Source organism: Pongo pygmaeus, chromosome 5 (assembly GCF_028885625.2).
Source record: "Pongo pygmaeus isolate AG05252 chromosome 5, NHGRI_mPonPyg2-v2.0_pri, whole genome shotgun sequence".
NCBI classification, from domain to species: Eukaryota; Metazoa; Chordata; class Mammalia; order Primates; family Hominidae; genus Pongo; species Pongo pygmaeus.
Window position 1 is genome coordinate 25885522 of NC_072378.2, and position 27137 is coordinate 25912658.

Consider the following 27137-nt stretch of genomic DNA (forward strand, 5'->3'; position numbering starts at 1 on the left):
AGATTGTGAGAAGGTGCTAGCTGACAGAGAAAAGTCGCATATGCAAAAAACACAAAGCACTAACGGAAAGTTCCCGAGAAGGATGTGACAAAGGAGGAATTTTGTGACTTGAAGCCCAGTTAGGAGAATGATGAGAGATGTGTGAGGACAGCTCCTGCCTTTTCACCTGATGGCCCAAGATGGTGTCTTCATCTGCTAGTGCAAGATCCAGGGAGGGTCTTATTTTTAAATCTTTCTTCCTACTTGGAAGGGAGGCAGTAAGTGGAGAAAGAAAAAGGTCTGAAGTGCTCTTGTCAGACCAGAGGAGAGAGGCCCTACAGGTCGCCTGGCAGGGCTATCGCCACACTGTTCCTCAACTGCTTCATTTATGACAGTTTCATCTATATAGTCTGAATACAAGCTCCTAAAGTTCAGGAACCATGACGTACATTATTTTGTAGCATCTTTAACACAAATAACAACAGTATCATATACAGTAAGTGCCAGTAAATGCTACTGAATCACAGTATGAATCAATGAATGAACAGCTCCAGAGTGGTGGGAGAACAGTTATGGGAGAAATGGATAGGAAGGAAAAGGACCAGATTTTTCTTTAATTCTATTTGTTTTCTGAGCATCGAGTCATCTAAACCTATGGATTATCTTTTTTCATCTGGAATTAAGATGTTACAGACTGGGTCTTCTCCATATCATTTCTCCAACAGTCACCAAGCCAACCCTAGGCTCTCATCAGTGACAATTAAGATGCTGCCCACCAGGGCACAACAAGATCACTTACTTGTTTCTGAGACACCCCATGTCTGCATTTATTCATCTCTTTTCCTTCCCTGGATCCTGTTCTTTCTTTCTTATCTGTCACTTTTAGTTATTTCTGAAAATGAGTTACATTTCTCCCTGGGCCCACCAGCGAGGGAGCTGACTTGTGCTATTTCCTCTAAAATGGGCCATCCTTAAATTATGGAAATCTCCTAAAATTTTGCACTAGCTCACACATCTACAACGAGAAAGAATAAAAGTTAAAAATTGTGGAAAAAGTCTTTCATGAAGCCTTAGAATAAAATTTTATCTTGTGTGTATTTATTGGTTTAACAATCATTTATAAAGCAACTGATGCAGAGAGGAAGACTGAGATAAATCATCACCCCCATTTAAAATTCAGATATATTACATGTTACAAACAATACATGTTAAAAAACGTTGCACACAGGATATGTGGGAGGGTAAAACTGGCCCCTAGGACTCCTTCTACCACCTTCTTCCTGGTGCTGGTGACTGCCCCTCAGCCTCAGCCTCATGTGCTGGTCCCTCTTCCCTTCAATAAGGAGGTTGTCCCAGGCTCTGCAAGTGCTCTGTTTCACACTAAGTTTTGTAAACAAAGAAAAAAATAGTGCACACAAATGTCATTAGTGAGTCCTTGTACACAGAGGACATAAGAAAGCTTTTCAACATTTCAAAAAGATGGTCTCATGTATTATATTTTTCTCAAGTTGTCTTCCTTGCCTCAGTGATAGGTTATCCTAAACATTTTTTTACACTTCTCTCCTCTGGACATAAAAATAAATATGGCTGTCTGTGCAAGTTTATTATCCTTCCTCTTCCCTATTTTCAAAAATCTTTATGTAAAAGATCCAAACAACTCCAACATTTTGCTAGGTCCAGGCACATGGTATGAAACCATCCATCAGTTGCTCTCTATCTATGTTGTATCCTGAAAACAAAACAAATCCAAACAAAGCAAAAAAACACAGTGCACACCAGTGGGGTTTGACACTCAAGTGGTTTGATATTGCCACTCTCTCTAATAAGAATATATTTTATCCACAGCGATAATAAGACATACCTTTTGTACTGTTACCAAATTCCCATTCTTTGTAAACCAAATTGCTATTAAGAAAATGAAAATAAAGCCCCCCTTTGTGGTCCTGCACCCACCACACACTCTTTTTTTTTTCTGGACCCTACCCAAAAGTGTCACTAGTCCTTTCAAAGAACAATTGCTGTCATCTGTGTTAACTGGGTTAGTGGTCTCTGGCAAGTTGGGCTGAAACTGGGCTTTACCTAGTTAATAGGTGTCCAGATTAGCTCCTCCGATGTCATATTCTCCAAAACCTGAAAAGGGGGAGTGGCCAAGGTTCTAAACTGGGGTGTCAATCCAGGGGCCTATCTGGAGTAACAATGAGGAAGGCACACACTATCTTTCGTTTGTATTGAAAATTTTTTCTTCCTTTTTGTATTTGAAGTTTTATTAGTTATTAAAACAAGGCATCCATACAAATAGATATTTTCTGGGTTTTCCAGTGGAAACAGCTGCTTACATTGCCTAATAACTGTCTAAACATGCTGCAGATGTTTCCACATGTTAGCTGAATATATGTATTGCCTTCACATAGGCAATCATGATACATCTTATCCTAGGGAGACAATGTGTGTTGCTATAAAGGAATATCTGAGTCTGGGTAATTTATAAAGAAAAGAGGTTTATTTTGGCTCATGGTTCTGCAGGCTGTACAGGAAGCATGATGCCAGCGTCTGCTTCTGGTGAGGGTCTCAGGAATCTTCCAATCATGGCAGAAGGTGAAAGGGGAGCCAGTGCATCACATGGTGAGAGCACGGGCAATAGAGAGAGAGATGGGAGGTACCACACACTGTTATACAACCATATTCTCTCCTGAACTCAGAGTGAGAACTCACTCATTATCCAAAGGACAGCACTAAGCTGTCATGAGGTATCTGCCCCCATGACCTAAACACCTCATACTACGCCCCACTTTTAACACTAGGAATTACATTTCAACATAAGATTTGGATGAGACAAACATCCAAACCATACTTTACAGATATTGTTCAGGATGTCATAAAAAGCCAGTCATACGGCTCTAAAACAGTTCAGGTTACATAAAAGTTAAAGCCTCAAGAGAGTGCAGATGAAGAAAGGCTTTGTAAGAATTTTAAAATGTGTGTTTTCTCTCTAAGATCAGGAACAAGACAAAGATGTCTACTCTAGCCACTTCTGCTCAACATTATACTAGAGGTTCTATACAGGGCAATTAGGCAAGGGAAAGACATAAAAGGAATCTAGATTGGAAAAACCAAAGTAAAACTATATTTTACAAATGATACAATCTTGCTTACAGAAATCCTAAGAAATCTACTAAAAATATTAGAACTAATGAGTTTAGCAAAGCTGCAGGACACAAGATCAATATACAAAAGTCAATTATATTTCTATACACTTGCAATGAGCCATCCAAAAATGAAACTAAGAAAACAATTCAATTTCAAGTAGCATAAAAAATAATAAAATACTTATAAATAAGTTTAACAAAAAGAGTACAAAACTTATATTTGAAAACTTCAAAATATTGTAGAAAGAAATTAAAGAAGCTGTCTTAGCTAAGGCTGCTATAACAAAATACTATTGCCTCACACTATTTTTAAAAACCATCTCAAAATGAATCAAAGACCTAAATGTAAGAGCTAAAACAATACAACTCTTAGAAGAAAACTTAGGGGTACATCTTCATGACCTTTGAGTTGGCATTGATTACTTCTATATGACAACAAAGCCACAAGCAGTAAAAGAAAAAATAGATAAATTAGACTTCATAAAAAATTAAAAACTTTGCTTCAAACTTTGCATCAAAGGACATTAACAAGAAAGTAAAAAGACAACCTATAAAATAGGAGAAACAATTTGCAAATCACATATCTGATAAGAGTCTAGTATTTCGAATATCCAATACACTCTTCTAACCCAACATCAAAAGACAAATAACTTAATTAAAATGTGGGCAAATACACTGAATATATATATTTCTGTAAAAAAATAGAAGAATAGCCAATAAGCACATGAAAAGATGTTCAACATAATTACTTATTAGAGAAAAGCAAATCAAAACCATAATGAGATGCCACTTCACATTCACTGAGATGGCTACTGAAAAAAAGGAAACATAACAAGTGTTGATGAGGATATGGAGAATTGGAATTCTACATTGCTGGTGAGAATGTAAAATAGTCTGATGCTGTAGAGAAGAGTTTGGCAGTCCCTCAAAATGTTAAACACAGAATTACCACATGACCAGCAACTCCACTTCTAGGTATATACCCCACAAAATTGAAACATACCTTCACATAAAAACTTGTATGCACAAATGCACATAGTGGTATATTCACAACAGCCAAAAGGTGTAAACAACTCAAATGCTCCTCAGTGGATTAATGTATAAACAAAATGTAGCATAGCCATACAGTCGAATACTACTGGGCCACAAAAAAAGAATGAAGTATTGCTACATGCTATGACATGAGTGAACTTTGAAAACATGTCAAGTCAAACAGGCCAGTCACAGACATATTATATAATTTCATTTACATGAAATGTACAGAATAGGCAAATCAATATAGACAAATTATATCAACGGTTGCTTAGAGCCTAGTCTGTGTTTGGGTGGGCCCATGGGTCAGCTGTTGGCTTTCACGAGGAATCTGGGAGTGAGGGGCTCTGATTTTCCACCAGAGAAACAGGGCAGAAAGACAGTGACCACTGCATTTGGAGTGGACGGGACCTCTCCATTTTGTTGGACCAGGGCTACATGCGTGTTTCCCGTGGATTAGATGCAGGTCACAGAGGAGTGATAGCCAGCCCCAACGGACCACCTAGAAGGGAGAAGGGATATCCACAAAGGGAGATTTGTGTGGAGTGGATCTGTGATGCCAAGGAGAAGGGCAGCTGGAAAAACCAAGTGCATTTCCTGCCTTGTCAGCCTCTTATGCATGAAGAAAAGGGTCTGCTTTCAACACCTACCAGCCCAGGGAGCATGAGGGCAACTGACAATGGGGCCAAACAAGCCAGAAATTTCCATGCCTGCTTCCTCTCCTTTCTCTCCTGGTTACACCTCAGGAGGGGTCAGAGGTGGGGTCAGCATCCTAGAGGATGAGGAGAAAAGCCAGAGAGAAGAAAGTGCTCACACCCCTCTCCCTGAAGGAGGAGGTCCGCCTGCAGCTTTGTCCCAGCTGGAGACACAGGGAAGGAGTCTTGTATGTGTATGACAATTGACTGGCTAAATTCTCTATTTAAATAAAGATTTTCAGTTATCTAACTGGGAATGTGTGCTTGCTATTTAAAGTGACCACAGTACTTTTTATTACCTAAGAGGGTTTAACAAGGAAATAAATAAATAAATAAATAAATAAATAAATAAATAAATAAATGTGTGGGGTATAGTGGGGGTGGGATAACCTAGACTTTTAAAATTCTTTCTTCACTGAGCAGGTTTAAAGGGAAAAGGTAAACCCTTTGCATCCTCACTTAATTTTCTGAATTTGTTCAAAAGTTATTGGGGGCCAGGTGCAGTGGCTCACATCTGAAATTCCAGCACTTTAGGAGTCCAAGGTGGATGCATCGCTTCAGCCCAGGAGTCAAGACTAGCCTGGGAAACATAGTGAAACCCCATCTCTACTTTAAAAAAAAAAAGTTATTGGGATAGGGTAGGGAAATAATAAGCAAGGTAGGCTGCCTCACTGCAGGGCCAGATTAAGAACAATGATGCCCTAAATACAGACCGACCATGTTGCCACCTTGAAACCATCCCTATAAACTTTACAAAATTAATCAGAGAAGAAGGGAGGGGAAGAAATGAAAATAACCAAGCTTGCAGCACATCCAGCATTAATCATGAAGTCAGCTTATTCTCTCCTGCTTTCTCATACTTGTTTGTTGCCTACTGCCTCAAAATCATGTAGACCTTGTCGAAAGATTACAGTTTCCCTTAGCTGCTCTGCAGATAACAACTTAAGCATTGTGAAACGTTAAGTTTTCTATTTGAGTTATTCTTTCAGGTCCTGCCTATCAGTGAAACTACTGTGTCAGTTGGTCTACAGGACCCCACAGGGAGCTGGCTCACCAAAGAATACACCCTGATGGCTTCATCCCCCTTACCCTGACCACTCAGTAACCTCAGTTTTCTAGCCCTTGCCCTCCAAGACTCCCTTAAAAATCCCAGCACAAGAGTTCTTGGGGCAAAAGGAGTTTCCTCTGGAAATGGAGATCCCTCTGAGGATTCTCCCAGTCTTCTTGCTTGGTCACCCTGTATTCATTAAATTCTTTCTCTGCTGCAAAACCTACGTGCTGAGTGCATTAGTTTGTTACTGAGTAGTGGGAATATGAATCTGGTGGTTCTGTAACACCCTTGGCCCTTCCATTTCTTAAAATAAAGAGCTTAAATGTTCCTTAAACAAATCAGCTGATGAGTTAAATGCTAGCCAGACCCAGCCAGGTTTCAGGGAGGCAAAACCCTCAGAGCATGAGACAGAAACAAATGTTATATCTGATATCACCTTCAAATCAAACTTTTAAACTTTAGTCACTCACCATGCCAAAGAGCACATCTGAAAAAATTTTAGATTAAATCTAAACAGCAAATAAAGACAATTACAAAAAATGTTACTAACATCATATGACCAGTGAAAGACTTAAGGGCATGACAACTGGGGGAAAGCTCTGTGGTGCCCTCTTTTCTTGGTGCCCTAAACACAAGCTTATTTTGCTTAATGGCTAACCTGGGGATGCTCCAGCAGGACACAGTGCGGGGAGCCACAGTGGCCCAGTGAGAGGTGTCAGAGCCTGTGCAGGGTGAGGATTGTGTTCATGCAGGAGGACAGCCTGGCATAGGATGCTGAAGCCTGACCACGTGCAGAGGGTGTCTGAGCTGGGTGACAGCCTCGCCCACTGAAGCGGGTTGAGGAAAGCTTCTAGGCAAAGTTGTACAACTTAGCAAAGATGTCAGTGTCCAACAGAGATGAAGAAGGTTGCCTTGGTCCAGGAGGTGTGGCCTGTGTCAGGGAATCAGAGCATGGGCAGGAAAGGAGGGCATCCACAAGGGGGCATCAGAGTGAGGGGTGTAGGCCTGGGAAAAGAATGAGAAGGATGTCTGGAAATGGGATGATGGTGGCACACAAGGGGATTGACAAAGTAAATACAAACATTAAGGCTAATAGGAGTTCGCTGCTGGAAAAGAAAGTTTAAAATATGGAAAAGTAGAAAACGTGAAGAAACTTTGTGTTGGATTGGAATGGAAGTACTGGTGTAAATTCGTGGGTATCACTAGAAAGATAGGTAGGTAGGTAGGTAGATAGATATGTATGTATACACATATAGTCCCTAACTTTGTCTCCCTAGCGGACCTGAGGGCAGAGGCCCCAGAAGCTATGAACACATCTACCACTGAGATCTTGGTTTCTAAATACAATTCTCAAACATTAAGAGGAACTAGAGCTTCTTAGAGGGAGGGCTGATTTCAGGGCTTGGTCAGGGAAAAACTCAAGATGACTCTGGAATTTTGTTTTGTGCCACAAAGTAAGAAAGTGCTCAAAGAATGATGAAGAACCTCCAACTGGCCAAAATTGAGATAAATTGAGCATCAAAGTGAACAAAAATAGTACTATATTATAAATCACTAAATAAAACAGAAAAGTATGAGCTTTACTAAAATAAATAAGTGAATAAATTGAAAGTCTGATGTAGGATGAAATATTTACATAGTTCCAAAGTATGTAAATATTTACATAGTTCCAAATTAACAAACTACCTGTTAATTTCAATGGGAGAAGGAGTAACTTTGCAGAGGCAAAACCTGATAGGCCCCACCTTAATCAAATGAAGAGCCAGAAATGGTACATATCAGCATCATAAGACTCCTGGTATAATGACCTGAGAAGAAAACAGGGACATCTTTGTGGTATCCCTAACCTGAATTTAATCATGTGAAAACATCAAAGAAACCTACATTGAGGAACTTCTACAAAATAACTAGCCTGCACTCTCTAATCATGTCATCAAAGTCAAGGAAAGACTAAAAACATTTCTAGAGTTAAAGAAACTAAAGAGACATGGCAACTAAATGCAACATGAAATTCTGAAGTGAATCTTTTGGCGGAAAAGAGTATCACTGATACAATTGATGAAATGTGAATGAGGTCTCAGAATTACATGGTAGAAATGTATCAGCATTAGTTACCTGATGTTTATGGTTGTTTTGTGGTTAAGTAGAAAAATGTCCTTGTTTGTAGGATACCCTAAAGTGTGTGAGTGGTGTGAAGATGATGGTGAGGGCATCATGCTAGCAACTTACCCTCAAATGGTTAAGGAAAAAAAGCTCTTTGTACTACTCTTAAAAACTTTCCTGTACCTTGAGATTTTTTTCAAGTTAAACAAATAGTGAAGGTAGGAGATAAAAAATAGAATTGCATTTTGATTACATCCCTTAAGTCATCTTTGTTCAACTCAATGGTTATAATGTTAACAATACTCCATCCAGGTATTTGGTAAACATCTGATTTAATACCCCAACAGATTAATAAAGCCCAGATCCATGGGTCTGGAAGACGGTGGAGAAGCTCTTACTCCTATTTATGTTCCGTCCACAACATTATTCACTCGAAGAATTCAGTCCCAGGAAAGCTTTTCTTCCCTCAAAGCAATGTTGTTGATATATTTTTATTAGACAAAGAGCTTATATTTTTTAATTGCATTTTCTATTTTATTTTTGATACTAAGAAGTTCAGAACTAAATATAATGCTCCATTTCCCCATCAAACTAATCCCAAGTTCCTTGTAATATTAACTTTCTTTGATCTAAAAAGTTTTAATATCAGGAATGGAAGTCTGATTTTAATATTAAAAGTGTATTTTATCAATAAATCACAACAAAGAAAAATATGCAATCATCTGAATAGAAGCTACAAACACATTTAACAAAACTCAATTTCTATTCTTGGTTTTTGATTTTCAATCTAAAAAAGAACAAAAAGACAATTCATTAACATAATTAAATGCCTATTTTAAATTAACAGCCAATTTATTATTTAAGAAGATGCCTAGAGGCTGTGCAATTAAAGCCATAAAGAATAAAGGAATCCCAATATTAGCCCATTATTATTGTTATTATTTGCAAATGTGAGGATCATCTACCCTAAAACACAAGAATCTATTATTCAAAACTATACTAACAAGATAGCTTAGCAATAGTTTTTTCAGTTAAAAAATTAAATATATTCAAATGATATCTTTCCAATATTCCTGAAAATACAATGAATAAAAATCAAATTCAGAAAATATAAGATAACAGCCTTAAGTTTTGTAAGAAATGCATAGGAAATGCAGGAAGCAAACTAATACTTGACTGAGGAAAACCTGAAGCCAAGTTCAGCAGTAGCAGTCTTATTATGTTCTTATATCAGAATTATTGAGTACTATTGATATTGAATATTGATATTGAGTACTGTTATAACTACCAATTTCTTCCCATTGGATTTATTGCAATTCAGTGCAACTCTGAAAACACTGCTGTAGGTCTTTTTAAATATGGTCCACTGATTATAAACTTTCCTGGAAGAATAAACAGCTGATACTAGAAAATAATATTTTCAAAAGTGAAAACGATATGTTTTTTGACCTGCCTGATATTTACATATATTAAAATTTAGACCACTGAATATATTGTATAATAGGTCTAGTAATAGATATTAAACTAAATATTAAGCCCAGAAATAGACATAAATATACAGAGATTTCTTTTACTAAAAGTTGGTATTTTAAGTCAGAGAGGAAAACGCAAATTATTTTTTAAAAAACAATGGTGGTAAAATTCAAACACTAGGAAAACAAACCCAAATCTTCACTTAAGCCATGCAATAAACGTCTACAGATGAACTAAAGTCTATGAATTATCTAGAAGGAAACACTCTTCTTTCTCTCCTTTTTGGCTCTGCGTGAGCTCACACCTTCTGGATGACTCCAAAGCCACTGAATGCTTTAAGTGGTTAACACAGAAAATTTTACAGGCCTACAGGAGGTTAAAATACTATCACAGTCCTGAAATTCTTTCCTGCCCATTGCCCATGTGGCTGTGACGATGTCTGAAGGAGAAATAGGCCTGTGAAGCGACCCAGTCCCTTTGCAGGTGCAAAGGTGGCGGGAACATTTCCTGCTACTCACGTGGCTTCATTCGCTGTCTCTGCCTTCAAGGAATAGAACTGTACAGTCCATTTCTCTTTGCAGACCCGAAAGCATCCACCTAAATCTACTGTTAAAAATCTATTTACATAGTGAACAAATGTGAATCCTTCAAGCCAATTAATTCTTCAAGATGGATCCCAGGTGGCTAACTGGGCCTAAGTTTAAAATAGAGCCAAGAAGCAATTTTCTGACCAGGTAGGCGTCACACACATACTCTCAGTTCCCTGAAAATCTGCATTTTTATATTTGGGACTTCCAGCATTCACCTGAACCAACCAATCAGAGCTCAGCAGCCTCAGTCAATCAGTCAGGGTTCAGCTGTATTGACCAACCAGAACTCATTTTTGCCAACCAATCAGAAATCAACTACACTCACCAATCACAACTAAATGTGTTTCAATGTTTTATTTACATAAAGGAACCTGATTAAAAACCTAGGTGGGGCCTGACATGGCGGCTCACGCCTGTAATCCCAGCACTTTGGTAGGCCAAGGCAGGAGAATCAGTTGAGGTAAGGAGTTTGAGACCAGTCTACAAGTCTTCCACATATTTGGGCTATACATTTGACTCCCCTTTAAAATTGTTCTAGCCTGTTTTAACAACTGTCTGCAAAAGACCCCCATCAGGATCATGCTGACCCAACATCCTTCATTTGCATAAAGGAACTGGATGAGAACCTGAGCAGAAACTTTGCTATAAAACCAGAGCCTTCCTTTTGATCTCTGAAACGTTTCAATTTAATGTGGACAAAATCCTACCCCATCCTCCTCCCTGTCAAGCCTTCCAATCTCAGTAATAAACACTCTTTAGTTGCTAAAGCCAAAATCTACGTCCCATCCTTGTTTCTTCTCTTACCGCATAGTCCACAATCTCCCTGCCTTGTCTGGCCTGCTGTACCTCCAGAACTCATCTGAATCTGGCTGCTTCTCACCATCTCCCTGCCTGCATCCTAGTCTGCACTGCCAACATCTCTCACTTGAACCTCTGAAACAGCATCTGTCCTGGTCTCTCTGCCTCTACTCTTGTTTTCCTAAAGTCCTTCCTCTAGAAGGTGGCAAAAATGATCTTTATAAATCATTGATCAGGAAAGTCACTCTTCTCAAAAATATCCAATGGATTTGATTATAGACAGAATTGGATGCAAACCAAGCTTCTGCTATGACCTGGAAGCACTACATTAACCACTTAACCTTAACCACTTACACAGTTTATCTCTCTTTACTTACGAGATTCCAACCACCCTGCCCTCCATTCTGCCTCTTAGGAATACTGAGCTCACTCTCATCCCAGATTACTTTCCTTGGTTATTGTTTATGCTTGGAATACTCTTTCCCAGAGTACGTAAATTCACAGACCCTAGATTAAGAATCCCTGCTTTCTGATAGTCATTCAGACAGTAAAGAAATACATTTAAGCGCTTTTATAGGTGCTGGGATAGAATAGTGAGAGCTGGGTGCAAGTGAGAACAAATTTTGCCCAGTAGGTGACATTTGTGTTGAGACCTCAGTGATGAGAAAGAGAGGCACATTATTTTTCATCCTCGGAATACTCACTGACCTCCAGCAAATACAGCCCTCCTGAACATGCTCTATCATGTTACCCTATTTCATGTTCTTTTTAGTATATCAGTGCCTGAAATTACCCTGTTTAAATATAGCTATTTGTTTCCCCCTATCAAAATGTGAAACTCTTTTAGGCACTGAAGTTCTGATGACGTTGCTCACTGCTCTATCCCAGCACCTACAAAAGTGCTTAAATATGTTTATTTACTGTCTGAATGAATATTAGATAGCAGGGATTCTTAATCTAGGGTCTGTGAATTTACACAGAAAAAAATTACATCTTTATTCCTTAACATCTGACTAAAATTTAACTTTTCCTTCCATTATGAATGTAGGCAATACATCATAGCAGTGGTAGTACTGAGCACTTAGATATCAATAAAAATCACAGGTATTTTCCTATGACATTACAATTGTGAACTATGAAAGAACAAATCCTTCAAGTTGGATGCTGATTGGCTAACTGGGCTTAAAATCAAAATAGAGCCAAGCAGTCATTTGCTGACTAGAGGTCACACACGCACTTTGAGTTTTCGTAAAACCCACACACCTTCTTAACTTTGGGAAGTTCATAGCTGCTTGTTCCTGTTTATGTGCCTGAACCAACAAATAGACTGTGGCCTGAGTTGACCAATCAGAATTCAGCAAGTGTCAACCTCTCAGAACTAAGCAAATCTGAATCATGTATTTGCATAAGTGGACCTGAGTGGGAACCTGGGAGGGAACTTTCTCTATAAACGGTAAACTCTTCTTTTGTTCTTTAGACTGCACCTTAAATCTGCCTCTCCCTGTTCACAAACTGTTCACTAGGATAGCCTCTTTCCTCTAAATTTCTCTTCAGAGAACTTTTATTCAGACAATTATTGCTAATATCTCAAAATACTTTGTTTTGTTCAATATTGTTTTAAAACTAAAGCACTAATAAAAATCATGTTATCATAAACATGCTTTTTAGTATCTTGATAACTATTTCAACATAATCAGTCTCCTTTAGAATCCTCTGCATTATATTCTGAGTTGTGGTTCATTACACAAGAGATTGAGCAGCCCCACTGTAAAGGAACTACCTCAAGCACAATGCATGCCCCTTATTCAGCTATTGTCCCTAGGATCCACTGAAATAAATTTAAAGAAGCAAAAATAGAACATTACAAAACCTAGAGAACTACCTCATACCCAAATCAACAAGGGCTATTTACTATAATAAATTCAAAACACTGAGGGCCAAAATAAAGGGTCACATTGGACATCAACTCACAGCTGTCTACTAAACTCATGAACTCGGTACATTCAGAGGGAAGAGAGGTGGAAACAGCAGTTCCAGGGCTGTGAAGCGACTTCCTCCTGGGTGAGGCTGGGTAGGAGGCAGGGCATCTGGGAACCAATGGACTTTTGCAATCCTGGTGTGCCAGAAACATTGAATGTGTTTGATATTTTGGAAGGAGAAAAAAAGCAGAAAAAGAATATATTTTTAAATACATATATATTTTTAAATATATATATTTAATATATATGTAAATAGAAAAATGAACACATTTTCAAAGAAGAGTTAAAGAGCATAAGCACAATCAAAATTTAAAATATTTTACAAATCTAAATTACTAGAGGCAGGCAAGGAGGCAGGAGGAGGAGAAGGACCAAAAAGATGAGGATTTTTTTTAAGGGAATAGAAAATAAGATGCTAGAAAATGAAGTATATTTGTAATGACAATAACTGCAGTTGGATTGAAGTCATCTATACAAAGGAGACGGCTCTCAAAGTGGGTGGAATAATTGAACCCAGCTATATACCCTCTGCTAGAAAAACATTAAATAAAATGACTCAGGTAGGTGAAATTTAAAGGCAATGCAAAAGTATTCCAGGGAATCTAAAATAAGCACACACCCACACCCACAATTTAAGGTTGTCATATCAATATCAGAAAGTAAATTAAAAGTAAAAATTATGGAATGGGAAGGATTCATAAGTTTATAAAGTTAAAAGTAAATTTCAAATTAAGATATACTCATCAAAATCTTTTTGAAATTGTAACATCAGAATATAGTATTCAATAGTAACTGCGAAAGCAGACATAAAAGAAAAATGGATAGAAATAATAATGGAAAACTTTGGTATAACTTTCAATATTTAATAGGTCAAATATATACAAAACAAATAAGATTTATGGAATCTGAATAAAGTAAAGTGATTGTTCTCATAGCCGTGCCCCACTCTGTGTCTTGGAAATAGAGGATAAACCTTCACTAATGTCTATGGGATATTTTCTAGTGCTGTTATATGCTTATTTATAAGGACAGTCTCAGATATTTCTACATTAAAATATTCAGATAAGCTTTTGTATTTTTAAACTGCTGGTTATATTCCATTCACTTAAATAAAATGTATTAACTAAGGCTGCATTGACAAACATGCTTAATTCCATATCCAGATTTTTGCCATTTCTAAATCAACAATCTTGAGTTATGCTTGCATCTTGGCAAATTTTTGTGAGTACACCATTACAGGAATTTTTAGTACTTGCAATACTAGATCAATTTAATACTGACTCAATTTCATTTTTGAGTGACACTATCAATTTTCCTCCTTTAGCTGGGTGTAGTGTTGCATGCCTATAGTCCCAGCTACCCGGAAGGCTGAGGCATGAGGATTACTTGAGCCGAGGGGATTGAGGCTACAGTAAGTTATGATTGCGCCACTGTACTCCAGCCTAGGCAACAGAGTGGGATCCTATTTTTTAAAAAAATTTTCTTCAAACATCATTTGGATCATTTCTTCCATAAATTTGTTAACTGGCTATTTTTGTTTAAGGTGACAAATTTATTTATTAATAAATTTTCCAGGAAACTTACTGAATTCATTATTGTTTGTGTAGTTTTCCAGTCAACCCACTTGGATTTTCTAAGTAGACAACCATATCATCTGCTCATAATGATAATTTTACTTTCTTCACCAATATGTATTTTCTTCATTTCCTTGTCTCTCAGCCCCTCTCTCTTAACTGAGAACCTCATTGCTTATTGCACAGATGAGATGCCAACCTATATACTAACCCATCACATATACAACACTGCCTTCTCTCTGCCACTGTGGATAAGCTCTAGGTTTATACCCAAGGCCAACCCTGGCTGTGGTGCTTGAATTTCATCCCTTCCAGATGAGTCAAGTACTTTTTAATTCTGTCATTGTGCCTTATCTCCTACATTGTGGAAACTCATTATTGAATTATACCATCACCTTATCTGCTATTGCATCTATCTTCTGAAACAAACAGAAAGCAAACAAATAAAACCTTCCTTAGTTCTACATCCCTTTAGAGCTACCACACCATTTCTCTGATTTCCTTTATAGGAATGCCTATCCTGGCTGTCTCAGTTTCCTCACACCGTATTCTCTCTCTCGATCTCTCTTTTCATACTATAAAATAAAACACAGAGACAAGAAAATTGCACAAATATTTGGCTCAATGAATTATTATAGGATAAATATTTGTAATCACTAGCCTGGACATGAAAAATAGAATATTGCCAGGATTCCTGAAGTTCTTCAAATGGTCACTCCCTGCCCCTAAAAGTAACAACTTCTTTGACATTTATAATAATAATCTTTTTCTGTATTTCTTTATAGACTTATCACCCACATGTATACCTTTATAGTGTTTCATTTTGCCAATATTTAAAAATCTGTTATGTCATTTAAGTTCTTTCTAATCTAGAGCATCCATTTCTACCCCCTATTTTTTTTTTTGAGGCAGAGTCTTGCTCTGTCGCCGAGGCTAGAGTGCAGTGATCTCAGCTCAATGCAACCTCTGCCTCCTGAGTTCAAGAGATTCTCCTGCCTCAGCCTCCTGAATAACTGGGATTACAGGCGCCCGCCACCTCACCTGGCTAATTTTTGTATTTTTAGTAGAGACAGGGTTTCACCATCTTGGCCAGGCTGGTCTTGAACTCCTGACCTCATGATACACCCGCCTCGGCCTCCCTATTTTTCTTTATATGTAATTTATTTATTAAAGAACCTGAGCCTTTTGACCTATAAAATCTCCTACAGTTTAGATTTGCTAATGATACACTTGGGTTTTGTCGAACATATTCTCTGTTTTCTGTACTTCTTCCAAAGCAGTAGCTGTATCCAAGGTTTGATGAGATTCAGTTTGATCTTCTTAGCAAGACATTAGCGGTGGTGTGTTGTTTCATCAGAAGGTATACGATGTCTTCATGCCTCTCTTTTTGTGATACTAATGATCATTGATATTCAACACCTGGATCTCTTAATTTATTGAGGGTTGCAAAATAAGGACTTTCCGCATCTTTCAATTCTTATTTATGCATTAGCCAAAATTATTCTACAAAGAGACATTTCTCCTACCATTTATTTACCACTGATAGAGTTTACATAAGCAAAGCACAGTATCATACCTTGAACACACCTTAATGGACTCTTTGTCTCCATCATTCATTTGAAAATCATTTTAGTCAGGGTTACCTTTAAAGTTTCTCTTGCCTAACCCATTTGTAAATTCTTAGACCTTATATAATTTAATGTCTTGATATTATAGCACTCGCCAAAGGTCCTTGCTCCCAACATTTTTCACTTTGAGTCTCCATTTTACAACTGTTCTTCCTACTTCGTTGAAGGTCCTTCCTAGTCTTTTTTGCAAACTTCTCTTTTTCATCCTCACTGTTTGATGTTAAAGAGGCCCAGCCTCCCAAATTTATATCTCCAGCCTTAGCATCCCCACAGAGTCCCACAGTCGTTCCCATCAGGATGTCTAATATTCTCAGGCTTAACATGGTCTCCTCTTCTCTAAACCTGCACCCCTTATTCCTTCCCGTCTGAGGAGTCATCCTTAACTCCTCTGTCTCCTGCATTCCCAGTTTCAAAAATTGTCCTTAATCTGATCACTTCTCACCTTCAGAGACGTGTGTGTTGTTTTTCTTTAGCCCAGTCCTGAATTTCTGCTTTAGCAACTATAAGGTAGAAAATTAGGCCAGTCACATTAATGGCTGCCATCAGGATGAAGGTTTTAAACCAGGCGGATTCTGGATCCTAAGGAATTAAAATTCAAAGTAATTGTAAATTATTGCTCTTTTTTTTTTGTTTTGTAACATTTAAAATGTAATATTAAAAACATAGACTCAGGTCACTTAACATATATGGAAAAACACACTTATACATAGCCAAAAACATCATCATTTTACTTTATGAAATAATCACTTTTATCTTTCTACTATATACATGTTGTTTAAAATTCTATTTTCATCAGATATTAAGTTTACTAGTTTCTTGTAGTTCATAATTAACTGATTTTTTCAATCTGATCTATTATTTCAAAGTTTTCTGCATCTTTTCAAGATATCTTATGTAGCCGACATATTATTGTATACTGTAAGCATATATAGAGAAACAGTGTCTTCATATTTTAATTGGCAAATTTAACATACTTTCATCTATCGTAACTATTATTTTGTTAAGATTTATTACTTCCATATTATTTCATATTTTCCATTGCAATGCTTTTTTTTTAAGTTTTGGATTCATTTTGAAGAGAATGAGCTTTCTTCTACTGGTTTATTAAAGTTATCTATATTACTCATTAAACATTATTCTTCAGATGTATGCTCGAGTTGAAATAGCTATCTTGACAAGTAGATCAAAATATATAGCTATAGAGATTTAAGAATACATAGCTAAATATATCTATTTATAGTAGATACATATTGAACTACATAAATTGAAAGACAGATATATAAATTTTATCAATTTTTTTTTCATAATAGAGCTAATATTTGGCAGGCTCTCATTTCCGTTTAGTCCTATCTTCTGTCTCCATCCCCATCCTTATGCAAACAAACAGTTCATATTTTGGCATTTTTTTTTCTTTTTTCTTTTCTTTCTTTCTTTCTTTTTTTTTTTTTTTGAGACAGGGTCTCACTTTGTATTGCAGCCTAGAGCTCAATGGCACAATCATGGTTCACTGCAGCCTCGAACTCCCAGACTCGGGTGATTTTCCCACCTAGCTGGGACTATAGGCACGCGCCACCATATGCAACTAATTTTTTTTTTTTTTTTTTTTTTGGAGAGATGAGGTTTTGCCATGTTGTCCAGGCTGGTCTTGAACTCCTGGGCTCAAGCAATCCATCCAACCTCGGCCTCCCAAAATGCTAGGATTACAGGCGGGACCCACTGCACCTGGCCCTGTTTTGGCATTTCTTAAAAACTTTTCATTATTGATTATTATGGATAGTCTTTTTTTTTCTTTTCTTTTATCCTTGATTTTAAGATAACAAAAATATAATCAAGATAATTGATATTATTATTTTCCACTCATTTTCTGATTACATCTCCTGTTTTTTTTTTAACTTCTCTAAATAGTTTATTTATTTCCCCTAAAGTGTGAGACATTATGTGGCCTTGTATCCTTAAAAATAGTTTTCTTATGCCATTGTCCTCTTGCATCCTGTGTTGCTGACAATTTTTGAATGTTGCCTCAATGGGACTATTTTATTTATTTTAAATTTAATGTAATTTAATTTAATTTTATTTATTTATTTGAGACAGAGTCTCACTTTGTAGCCCAGGCTGGAGTGCAGCGGCTCAATCTCAGCTCACTGCAACCTCTGCCTCCTGGGTTCAAGCGATTCTCCTGCCTCAGCCTCCCAAGTAGCTGGGATTCCAAGCACGTGCCACCAGGCCTGGCTAATTTTTTGTATTTTTAGTAGAGACAGGGTTTCACCATGTTGTCTAGGCTGGTCTCAAACCCCTGACCTCAGATGATCCACCTGCCTCAGCATCCCGAAGTGCTGGGATTACAGGGGTGAGCCACCGCACCCGGCCTGTTCTCATCATTTTCGAAGAACTTCGGGACTATTTTAAACAATGCTGCCATGAGAGGATTGTGAGAAAAATAGGATGTTTGATTAAATTTGAATTTCGGATAAACAATGAGTAATTTGGTAGTACAAGTATGTCCCATGCATTTTGGTAATGAAACAAAGTCCTGTATTATTTCTTGTTTATCTGAAAGTCAAATCTAACTGGGCACTCTTCATCTTCTTGGGTTTTTTCATTTTTTTCAAAATCTGGCAACCTCATAGTATAAAAATTTTTTTGTATATGTTCCTCAATATATATAGATTCATTTATCTTGGAGTGGAATTACTGAATCATAAAGATTGCATAACCTAAGCTTTACTAGGTAATATCTATGCTCAGAAGTGTTGTACTAATTTAAAATTCCAGCATTTGTTATTAATTTTGCTTTTCAGTACATCATTACTTACTCTTGGTATTATAGACCACCAGTCTAGTGGGTGTGTAGTGTGAGCAAGTTGTGGTTTTTAATTTGTCTTTTACTATATTTATTAGCTATTTGGATTTCACCTTGTAAAGTGCCTACTTACGTCTTTTTTTTTCTCATTTCCTTATTGATTTGTACTAACTGTATTTTTACTAAAAGCCCTTGGTTAGTTATATGTGCTGCAAATATCTTTTCAAACTTGATTATTTATTCTATTGTTGGTATATTTTGGGGAACAGAAGTTCTCAATTTTAATGCAAATTTATCACTATTGTCTTGTTCTTTATGTTAGTACTTTTAGTGTCCTTTTTAAGAAATAATTCTCTCTGTCAGATCATGAAAATATTCCTCTGTATTATACTCTAGAAACTTTATATTTTGCCTGCAATTTTTAGATGTACAATCCACCTCTACTTCACATTTTTGTATGTTGTGAGATATGTTAAATTTTATTTTTCTTCATAATGATATTTCTTTAACCCGGTACCATTTTATAAGCCCTTTCTTTATGACAAAGGTGGCACTGTTCTGTCATAAATTAAATGTCCACATATGTGGGATCTTTCTACACTCTTTCTTTAGTTCTACTGGTCTACTTGTGCCAATAACATAAGGTATTCATTTTCATAGCTTTGTAATGTATCTTAATATTAGGTAGAACAAATATTCCAGTTTTTCTTCTTCAAGATTTTCTTTGCTATTCTTGGCCCTTTGTGAACACATGTCAATTATATAAAAGCCTTTTCAATTTCCCCAAAGTAACTTAGGGTTTTGATTGGGATTTCATTGAATCTACAGTTGATTCAGGGGAATGAGGAGATATTTTATAATTTTGAGTGTTTTAGTATATAAAAATGGCATCTCCCTCCATTTACTTAGTTTTTAAAAAATTTCTTTCAAGTCTCTCTCTTATGGTTTTCTTTGTGGAGATCATATGAATAATTCATTAAATTTATTCTTAGATATACGATTTTTATTATGGTGTTGAAAATAGTATCCTTTTTAAAATTTTTGTTTTCACACTCTTTATTCAGGTATTTAGCAAACAATGTATATTTATAGATCTACTCTATATCTGACACAATTCCAAAACCTACTTATTAATTCTAATAACTTATAAGTAGTCTTAGTCTTTTGATTTTTTTGAATGCCACCTATAAAAATGTTAATGATATTTCTTCTTTTTTTCATATTTCTGTGTCTTATTTCATTTATTAGGACATAGTAAAATGTTTAATATTAATAAATAGTGACAGCAGGCATTTTTTTCATGCTCCAATCTCAGAGAGAAATGTTCCATGTTGTGTGTGTGTGTATGTGTATATATGTGTGTGTGTGTATATGTGTGTGCATACATATATACACACACAAAATTCCCACAGCAAATATACATATGTGTGTATATACGTATATATGTATACATATATGTGTGTATATACGTATATATGTATACATATATGTGTGTATATACGTATATATGTATACATATATGTGTGTATATACGTATATATGTATACATATATGTGTGTATATACGTATATATGTATACATATATGTGTGTATATACGTATATATGTATACATATATGTGTGTATATACGTATATATGTATACATATATGTGTGTATATACGTATATATGTATACGTATGTGTGTATATACGTATATATGTATATGTATGTGTGTATATACATATATGTATACGTATATGTGTGTATATACGTATATATGTATACATATGTGTGTATATACGTATATATGTATACATATGTGTGTATATACGTATATGTATACGTGTATATATGTATATATGCATACGTGTGTATGTATATATATACATATGTGTGTATATACATATATGTATACATATGTGTGTATATACGTATATATGTATACGTGTGTGTATACGTATATATGTATACGTGTGTGTATACGTATATATGTATACGTGTGTGTATACGTATATATGTATACGTGTGTGTATACGTATATATGTATACGTGTGTGTATGTATATATGTATACGTGTGTGTATGTGTATATGTATACATATGTCTGTATATATGTACATATGTATACATATGTGTTTATGTATATATGTATACATGTGTGTATGTATATATATACGTGTGTATATGTATATATGTATACATACGTGTGTATATATGTATATATGCATACGTGTGTATATATGTATATATGCATACGTGTGTATATATGTATATATGCATACGTGTGTATATATGTATATATGCATACGTGTATATATGTATATATGCATACGTGTGTATATGTATATATGCATACGTGTGTATGTATACATGTATACATATGTGTGTATATATGTATACATGTATACACACGTGTGTATATATGTATACATATGTGTGTATATATGTATACATGTATACATATACATAGAAATATGTATAAATATACATATTTCTCAGTCAATTGAGTCATAGATCTTTATGAAGTGATTGTCCTCATTTCTAGTAATACTGTTTGCCTTAAGGTGTCCTCTGAGATTAACATAGCCTCCCCAGCTTTTTTGCTAAAAATTGCATAGAATGTTGTTTTCTCTGTTAATTTCAATTTTTCTGTTGGTTTATATTTTATTATATATTTATATGAAAGCAGCACAGAGTTAAGCTTCATTTCTTAATCCAATATGGCCACCTTTTGCTTTTAGTTAGAGCTTTTAGCTTATTTAAAGTAGCTGCTGGCACGTCTAGTTTACCAAGTTATTCTGATTGTTTCATATTTGCACCTCTTGTTCTATGGTGCTTTTTCTCTCCTTTTTTTTGCCTTCTTTTAGATAAGGTATTTTTATCATTTCATTTTTATCTTTATTACTTTGAAATTGATGTACTTTTTCTTTTTAATTATTAGATTAGAAATTACAACATGTTTTCTTCATGTATCAAACTCTACTCTTAGTAATTTTATCCTCTGGCAAGACAGCATGAAGTCTTTCAAATACTTTGCTCCATTTATCTTCTCTTGAGTTATTTACTCTTATTTATCTTCTCTTGACTTATTTACTCTTATTATTGTTTATTTTATCCTTTCTATATAGTGTTTTTTAAACTCCACAGGGCATTACTTTTGTTTACCCAATAAAACAAATAGGTGAATAAGTGGATTGTCCACTTATTTACTACTTTTGCTGCTCTTCATTTTTTTCTGCATCTCTAATTCTCTTTCTTTAAACCTAAAAACACTTTTAAATGTCCACTAGTGAATTTAATTCCCTGTTTTTGTTGGCCTGAAACATGTTGTCTTTCTTTTGGCAAAATTTTCACTGTTTACAAATTTAAGTTGGCAGTTATTTTCACTAAGCAGACTGAAGATGTAATTTTATTGTGTTCTGTCTTCCTTTCTTGAGGTTGAGAAGTCAGAGACAAGTCTATCTGTTGCTCATTTGGAGGCAATCTTTCTGATTTGTCTGATTGCTTGTATGACATTCTTTTCGTCTTTGCTTTTCTGCAATTTCTGGTTTCTTTTTTATCCTACTTGTGATTACTAGGCTTCTTAAAGATGTGAATTTCTGTATTTCTGGAAAACTAGAAAACAATCATTTTCTCTTCATTTATAGCCTCTGCCCTATTTTCTCTCTTCATCTTCTGGGACTCCAGTTAGTTGTATGTTGGGTTTTCTGACTGGATTATCCCCATCTCATGCCATATATTCTGTATTTTTACCAGCTTTTCTTTCTGGGATTCATTCTGGATAGATCCTGACAGGTCAAGAGTAGAGTAGGTTATAGTATAGTAACCAATACCCTCAAGTCTTAGTGGCTTTTAATGACAGAAATTTGGTTTTTTGTTTACACAAAATGTACATAAAGGGTGGGCTAGGAGTTATGCTCCATATAACCTGGATTCCTGGATCCTGGTTAGTAGCCTTGCAGTCATCCTTCTGAATAATACTAGTTGGTGCATCAAAAGGAAAGAATGGCCTCCTGGTTTCTAATGCTTCTTCTCAGAATTTACACATATCACTTCCTCTCATATTTCATTGGCCAAAATAACTTACAAGAATACATCTAACTTCAAAGAAGTGGGGAAATGCCCAAGAGGACAACCAGAAAAGTTATTGTAGCTGCAATAATTGACTTCCCAGGCTTGCCTTCTGGTCACCAAATGTTTGATTCACTCAAATTTCAAATGCTCAGAAGAGTATTCAGTTTTTCTCTCCTTTTAAAGCTGAGGCGGGGCAGATGAGAACTGTCTAAGTTAACTTACTAGGCAGAGACAATTTTGGACAGTTCTGGAGCCACATTTCCTTCCACATCTTGGATGTTTGCAGAGAAATTAGCTCCGCTAACAACTTTTGGAAGTCAGCTCTGCACACCTGAGTGAACTCAATGGAAGAATAAAGGCATTATGCTCAGAGGGAGGAAACAGACCATGGCCACCTGGTGCTTCCCATTTCTAATAAGGCCACTTCTCTGACCAGGGAGCTTCTATGGTTCTAGTGATGTTTTCTTCTTTTCTGATACCATAAATACAGAGATTGTGGTGATGGAAGACTCCTCTTTATGGGAAATGTGGCCGTGGTGGATGCAGACTGTCTCTCCCTGTCCCAACTTTGGGATAAGGAGAATTTGGAGGAATTATCTACACACTACCATTCCTTTGGTTGTAAGTGTTCCTCCAAATAAAGTTTATATGTGATCCACATAGTGCTAGTGGTATGAAGGTGTAATCCTTTGTGAGTACAGATTTATGCCAGCATTTCCATTCTGACTCTTCTTATTTGAGTGGCTTTAGGATGTTATCTCTTATCTTCTGCTTGTTCATTATAACTGAAGACATAGATTACCCAGGATAGGCAAAGACCCAAGGCAGCCAGTGGCTTCAATGGTCATTTACCTCTCTGAAATAAGGCTATTCTTTCATTTTTAATCTCTGAAATGTTCTTTTGTTTTACTTTTTTTGCAGATGAGGCATGCATTTAAAATAACTGTTAAAATTTGATAGGGCATTTTCAGTGTCCTTAAAAGGAAGATTTCAGGTAACTTTGTCCATGACACGTGCAAAAACAGAAGTCTGCCTTCATAGTCAGACTTAGGTCAGTCTTTAACTTTATTTACTTGTGATTTTTCATTCTTTTTTTGAGAAAACTGTATCTTGTTACTTATATTACCACTCAGCCAGTCAAATACCTGTGTTGATCGATCCACATATTCATTATCAAAAATAACAGAAGTCCACTTCTGTACCAATGGGCAATTACTAAAGAGTTCTCAACATATCTAATTGACAAATAATGAGATAGAAATTGTATTATTTGTAGATTTGGAGAGATGCCTGATTTGACCAAATTTATTTTCATATGATGCAAAAACTCATAAGTCATCTCCTTTGGCATCTTCTCTGCAATTTTTCATGTGCGTAATCTTTCTCTATACAATTAATATTGGAAAAATAACTACACGTCTGTATGTTTCTTACCTGCTTAAGGATCAATCCAGTCAAAGTGGAAGCAATTAGTCCTCCTATCATTCCAGTTAAAGTTGAACATGCTTTAATAAATCCAAAATACCTATGCATAAAAGAATAATACACAAATGTAAAGTAGTACAAATACTGCAGGAAATGCAAACCTAATCAAATGAAATTTAAGAGACATAATTGCTCATTTTGCAAGTTCCTACTTCTCAAATTCCATTAAGATGTTAGAAAAAGTATATGAATATAGGCAACTTTCTAGTGGCACCACAGAGTCAGAAAGGTTGGCATTAGCAGTAAAGAATATGATGATATTAATAAGATGGGATTACATTTAGAGTGAAACCCAGTAGAATTAGAAAATATGTAAGTTCCATTGAGAAATTCAGAAGGTGATATGTTTTGGTAATGGGAACTGGTTTGGGGTTAATAAAAAATTGAAGGGCTTTGTTCACCTGGTTCACTCCCATAGGTCCAGAGCTACTGACCTCCAAAATTGCTTCCAATACTCGGGCAAGGAAATCAGAAACCTAGTTTACAAGCAACTATAATTGGCAAATCCTGGAAGCTCAAACCAATTCCAGCAGGAAATTAGCTACAAAAGCAGTGAAGCTGCAGTGAACGATAGATAAAGGGGTCAAACCCATCAGCCATGAAGAGCAACGTGGTGCTGTTTGGAGAGCAGAATCAGTGTCTAATCAAGAAATGAGTTCAATCCAGGGCTGGGAGTCTGTTTTTCCTGCCCTCTAGATTTCATCATTAAAGTTCAGGGTGTTCAAGTCCTCCCTTTTATGAGAGGCAGAGTTTCTTGTTTCTTTTTTTCTGATCTTCTTATTTCCCTAGTCTTTCCCATTCCTACTCTGCCTTTACATGTTGAGTATGGGAGGAGGTGCCTGTTTTGTTTATTAATTTATGGGTCCCTGTTCATACAGGAGTCACATCAAGACCTAGAGTCCTTGAATGTTGAGCTATATGCAGTCACTGGTTAGGATTAGAGTTGTCTCTTTTTGACGGTCTAGGGAGTGTGTTGTAATGGGTGAAGAAGTACATTTATGGTTATGAACATCCACAGGTAGAGCTTGGAATGGAAACTATTAATTGTCCCCACTATTCATTGTTCTCTTTTTCATTTCAGCAATAGAACCCCTGGAGTTTAGGTGGGAATTGGGACCACTCATGACTTTTGTGAGCCCTTTCCATGTTTGCTTTCATGAACCTCTTCCCCTATAAAAATATTAAAAATTATATTTTATGACTGCTCTGGCATAAAGGCAAATACATTAACATTATACATTAAATCATTTTCTTCCACCTACGAGTTTGTTTTTTATCTTCCAATTTGGAAAATATTTTCATGAGTTCCTAAAAATATTGTAGGCCATAGATACCATATCTTCTGTGCAACTGGTAGAAATATGATTATTAAATTATTAGAGCATTTTAATTTACATATATTCTATATCACATAGGGTATTATTGTTTTCATTTTGCAAATTCAATTATTTTAGATTTGCCCTAATATTTTTCCTCTCCATTTCTCTTCTTTTGTTCCTATACTTCTGTGATTATTTATCTGGAATTATTATTCTGTGATTATTTATCTATAATTATTTCATTTCTGCCTGAAGAATTCTCATTTAGTAATCCTTTCATTGGAGGTCTATGACTGCTGAATTCTCTCAGTTTGCCTCGAAATGTTATTTTAACTTAGTTCTTCAAGGAAAGTTTTTGCTGGATATAGACTTCTAGGTTAACAGCAATTTTCCTTTTTGCATTTTAGAGATATCAATTGATTGGCTCTGGCTTTCGTTGTTTCTGTTAAGAAGGCAGATGTCAATATTATTATTGCTTTTTTGGAAGTAATGAGCCTTTTCTAGGTGGCTGTTTTAAAGATTTTGTTCTCTCTCAGTCTCTCTCTCTCTCTTTCTGTCACCTCCTCCCACTCAATTTTAGCAGTTTCACTAGATAGGTTTAGGTGTGATTTTCTTTGTATTTATCCTATCATTTATTATTTATTTATGATGTTTTAATGACTATCTTCTTCTTTTTTTTTGTTTTTTTTGAGATGGAGTCTTGCTCTGTCGCCCAGGCTGGAGTGCAGTGGCCCAATCTCGGCTCACTGCAAGCTCCGCCTCCCGGTTTCACACCATTCTCCTGCCTCAGCCTCCCAAGTAGCTGGGACTACAGGCGCCTGCCACCTCGCCTGGCTAAATTTTTTGTATTTTCAGTAGAGACAGGGTTTCACCATGTTAGCCAGGATGGTCTCGACCTCCTGACCTCATGATCCGCCTGCCTTGACCTCCCAAAGTGCGGCATAAGCCACTGCTCCCTGCCCTGCAGGCATTTTTAAGATAGGTCTTGAACTGAATAAATCAAATAAATACATGCCCTCATTTCTCTAGCACTGAGTTTGTGTAGATCTAGTGGGCAAGCTTTTTTATAAAATTGTAAGAAAGTGAAATATTCTTGGTTGATTTTGCCTGTCTACCCCATGGCCACTGCTCTACAAAACTTCAGAAAATTCTGTTCATATTGGATTTATGTTCTCCAGAGAGTGCTAACCCCACAAGGTAAAATGTGAACAGTGTTCCCTGAGAGTTGAAAATGACAGAGCTACTTCTGTTAGTCACACTCATTATATCTCTAGAGGAGATATAATAACATCTTGAAAATAACATCTTGAAAAGAGCAAAAGTTTTTTGCCAAACAGGTCTTGATTAAAATCCTAGGTAAAATTTCAGACCAGTGGTGAGATTTTGAGCTCAAAATTAAGTATCTGAACCTCAGTTTCTTTAGTTGTAAGAT

The 27137-nt window shown here is 36.1% G+C and overlaps 1 protein-coding gene across 2 annotated transcripts in view; it reads right to left on the minus strand.

Annotated features, from left to right (window-relative positions):
- SLC17A1 (solute carrier family 17 member 1) overlaps positions 1-27137 on the minus strand; it is a 115031-nt gene that overhangs the window by 58172 nt on the left and 29722 nt on the right. Inside the window, exons 11-13 of one of the 2 annotated variants that reach the window (XM_054491733.2) lie at positions 24336-24426; positions 16491-16627; positions 1075-1359 (exon numbers count right to left, since the gene is read on the minus strand). In XM_054491733.2, the coding sequence (XP_054347708.2) occupies positions 16493-16627; positions 24336-24426 (226 nt within the window). In that variant the 3' untranslated portion in view covers positions 1075-1359; positions 16491-16492. Of the gene's footprint in view, positions 1-1074; positions 1360-16490; positions 16628-24335; positions 24427-27137 lie in introns of those variants that run through there. The other variant, XM_054491734.2, reaches the window with a different exon arrangement.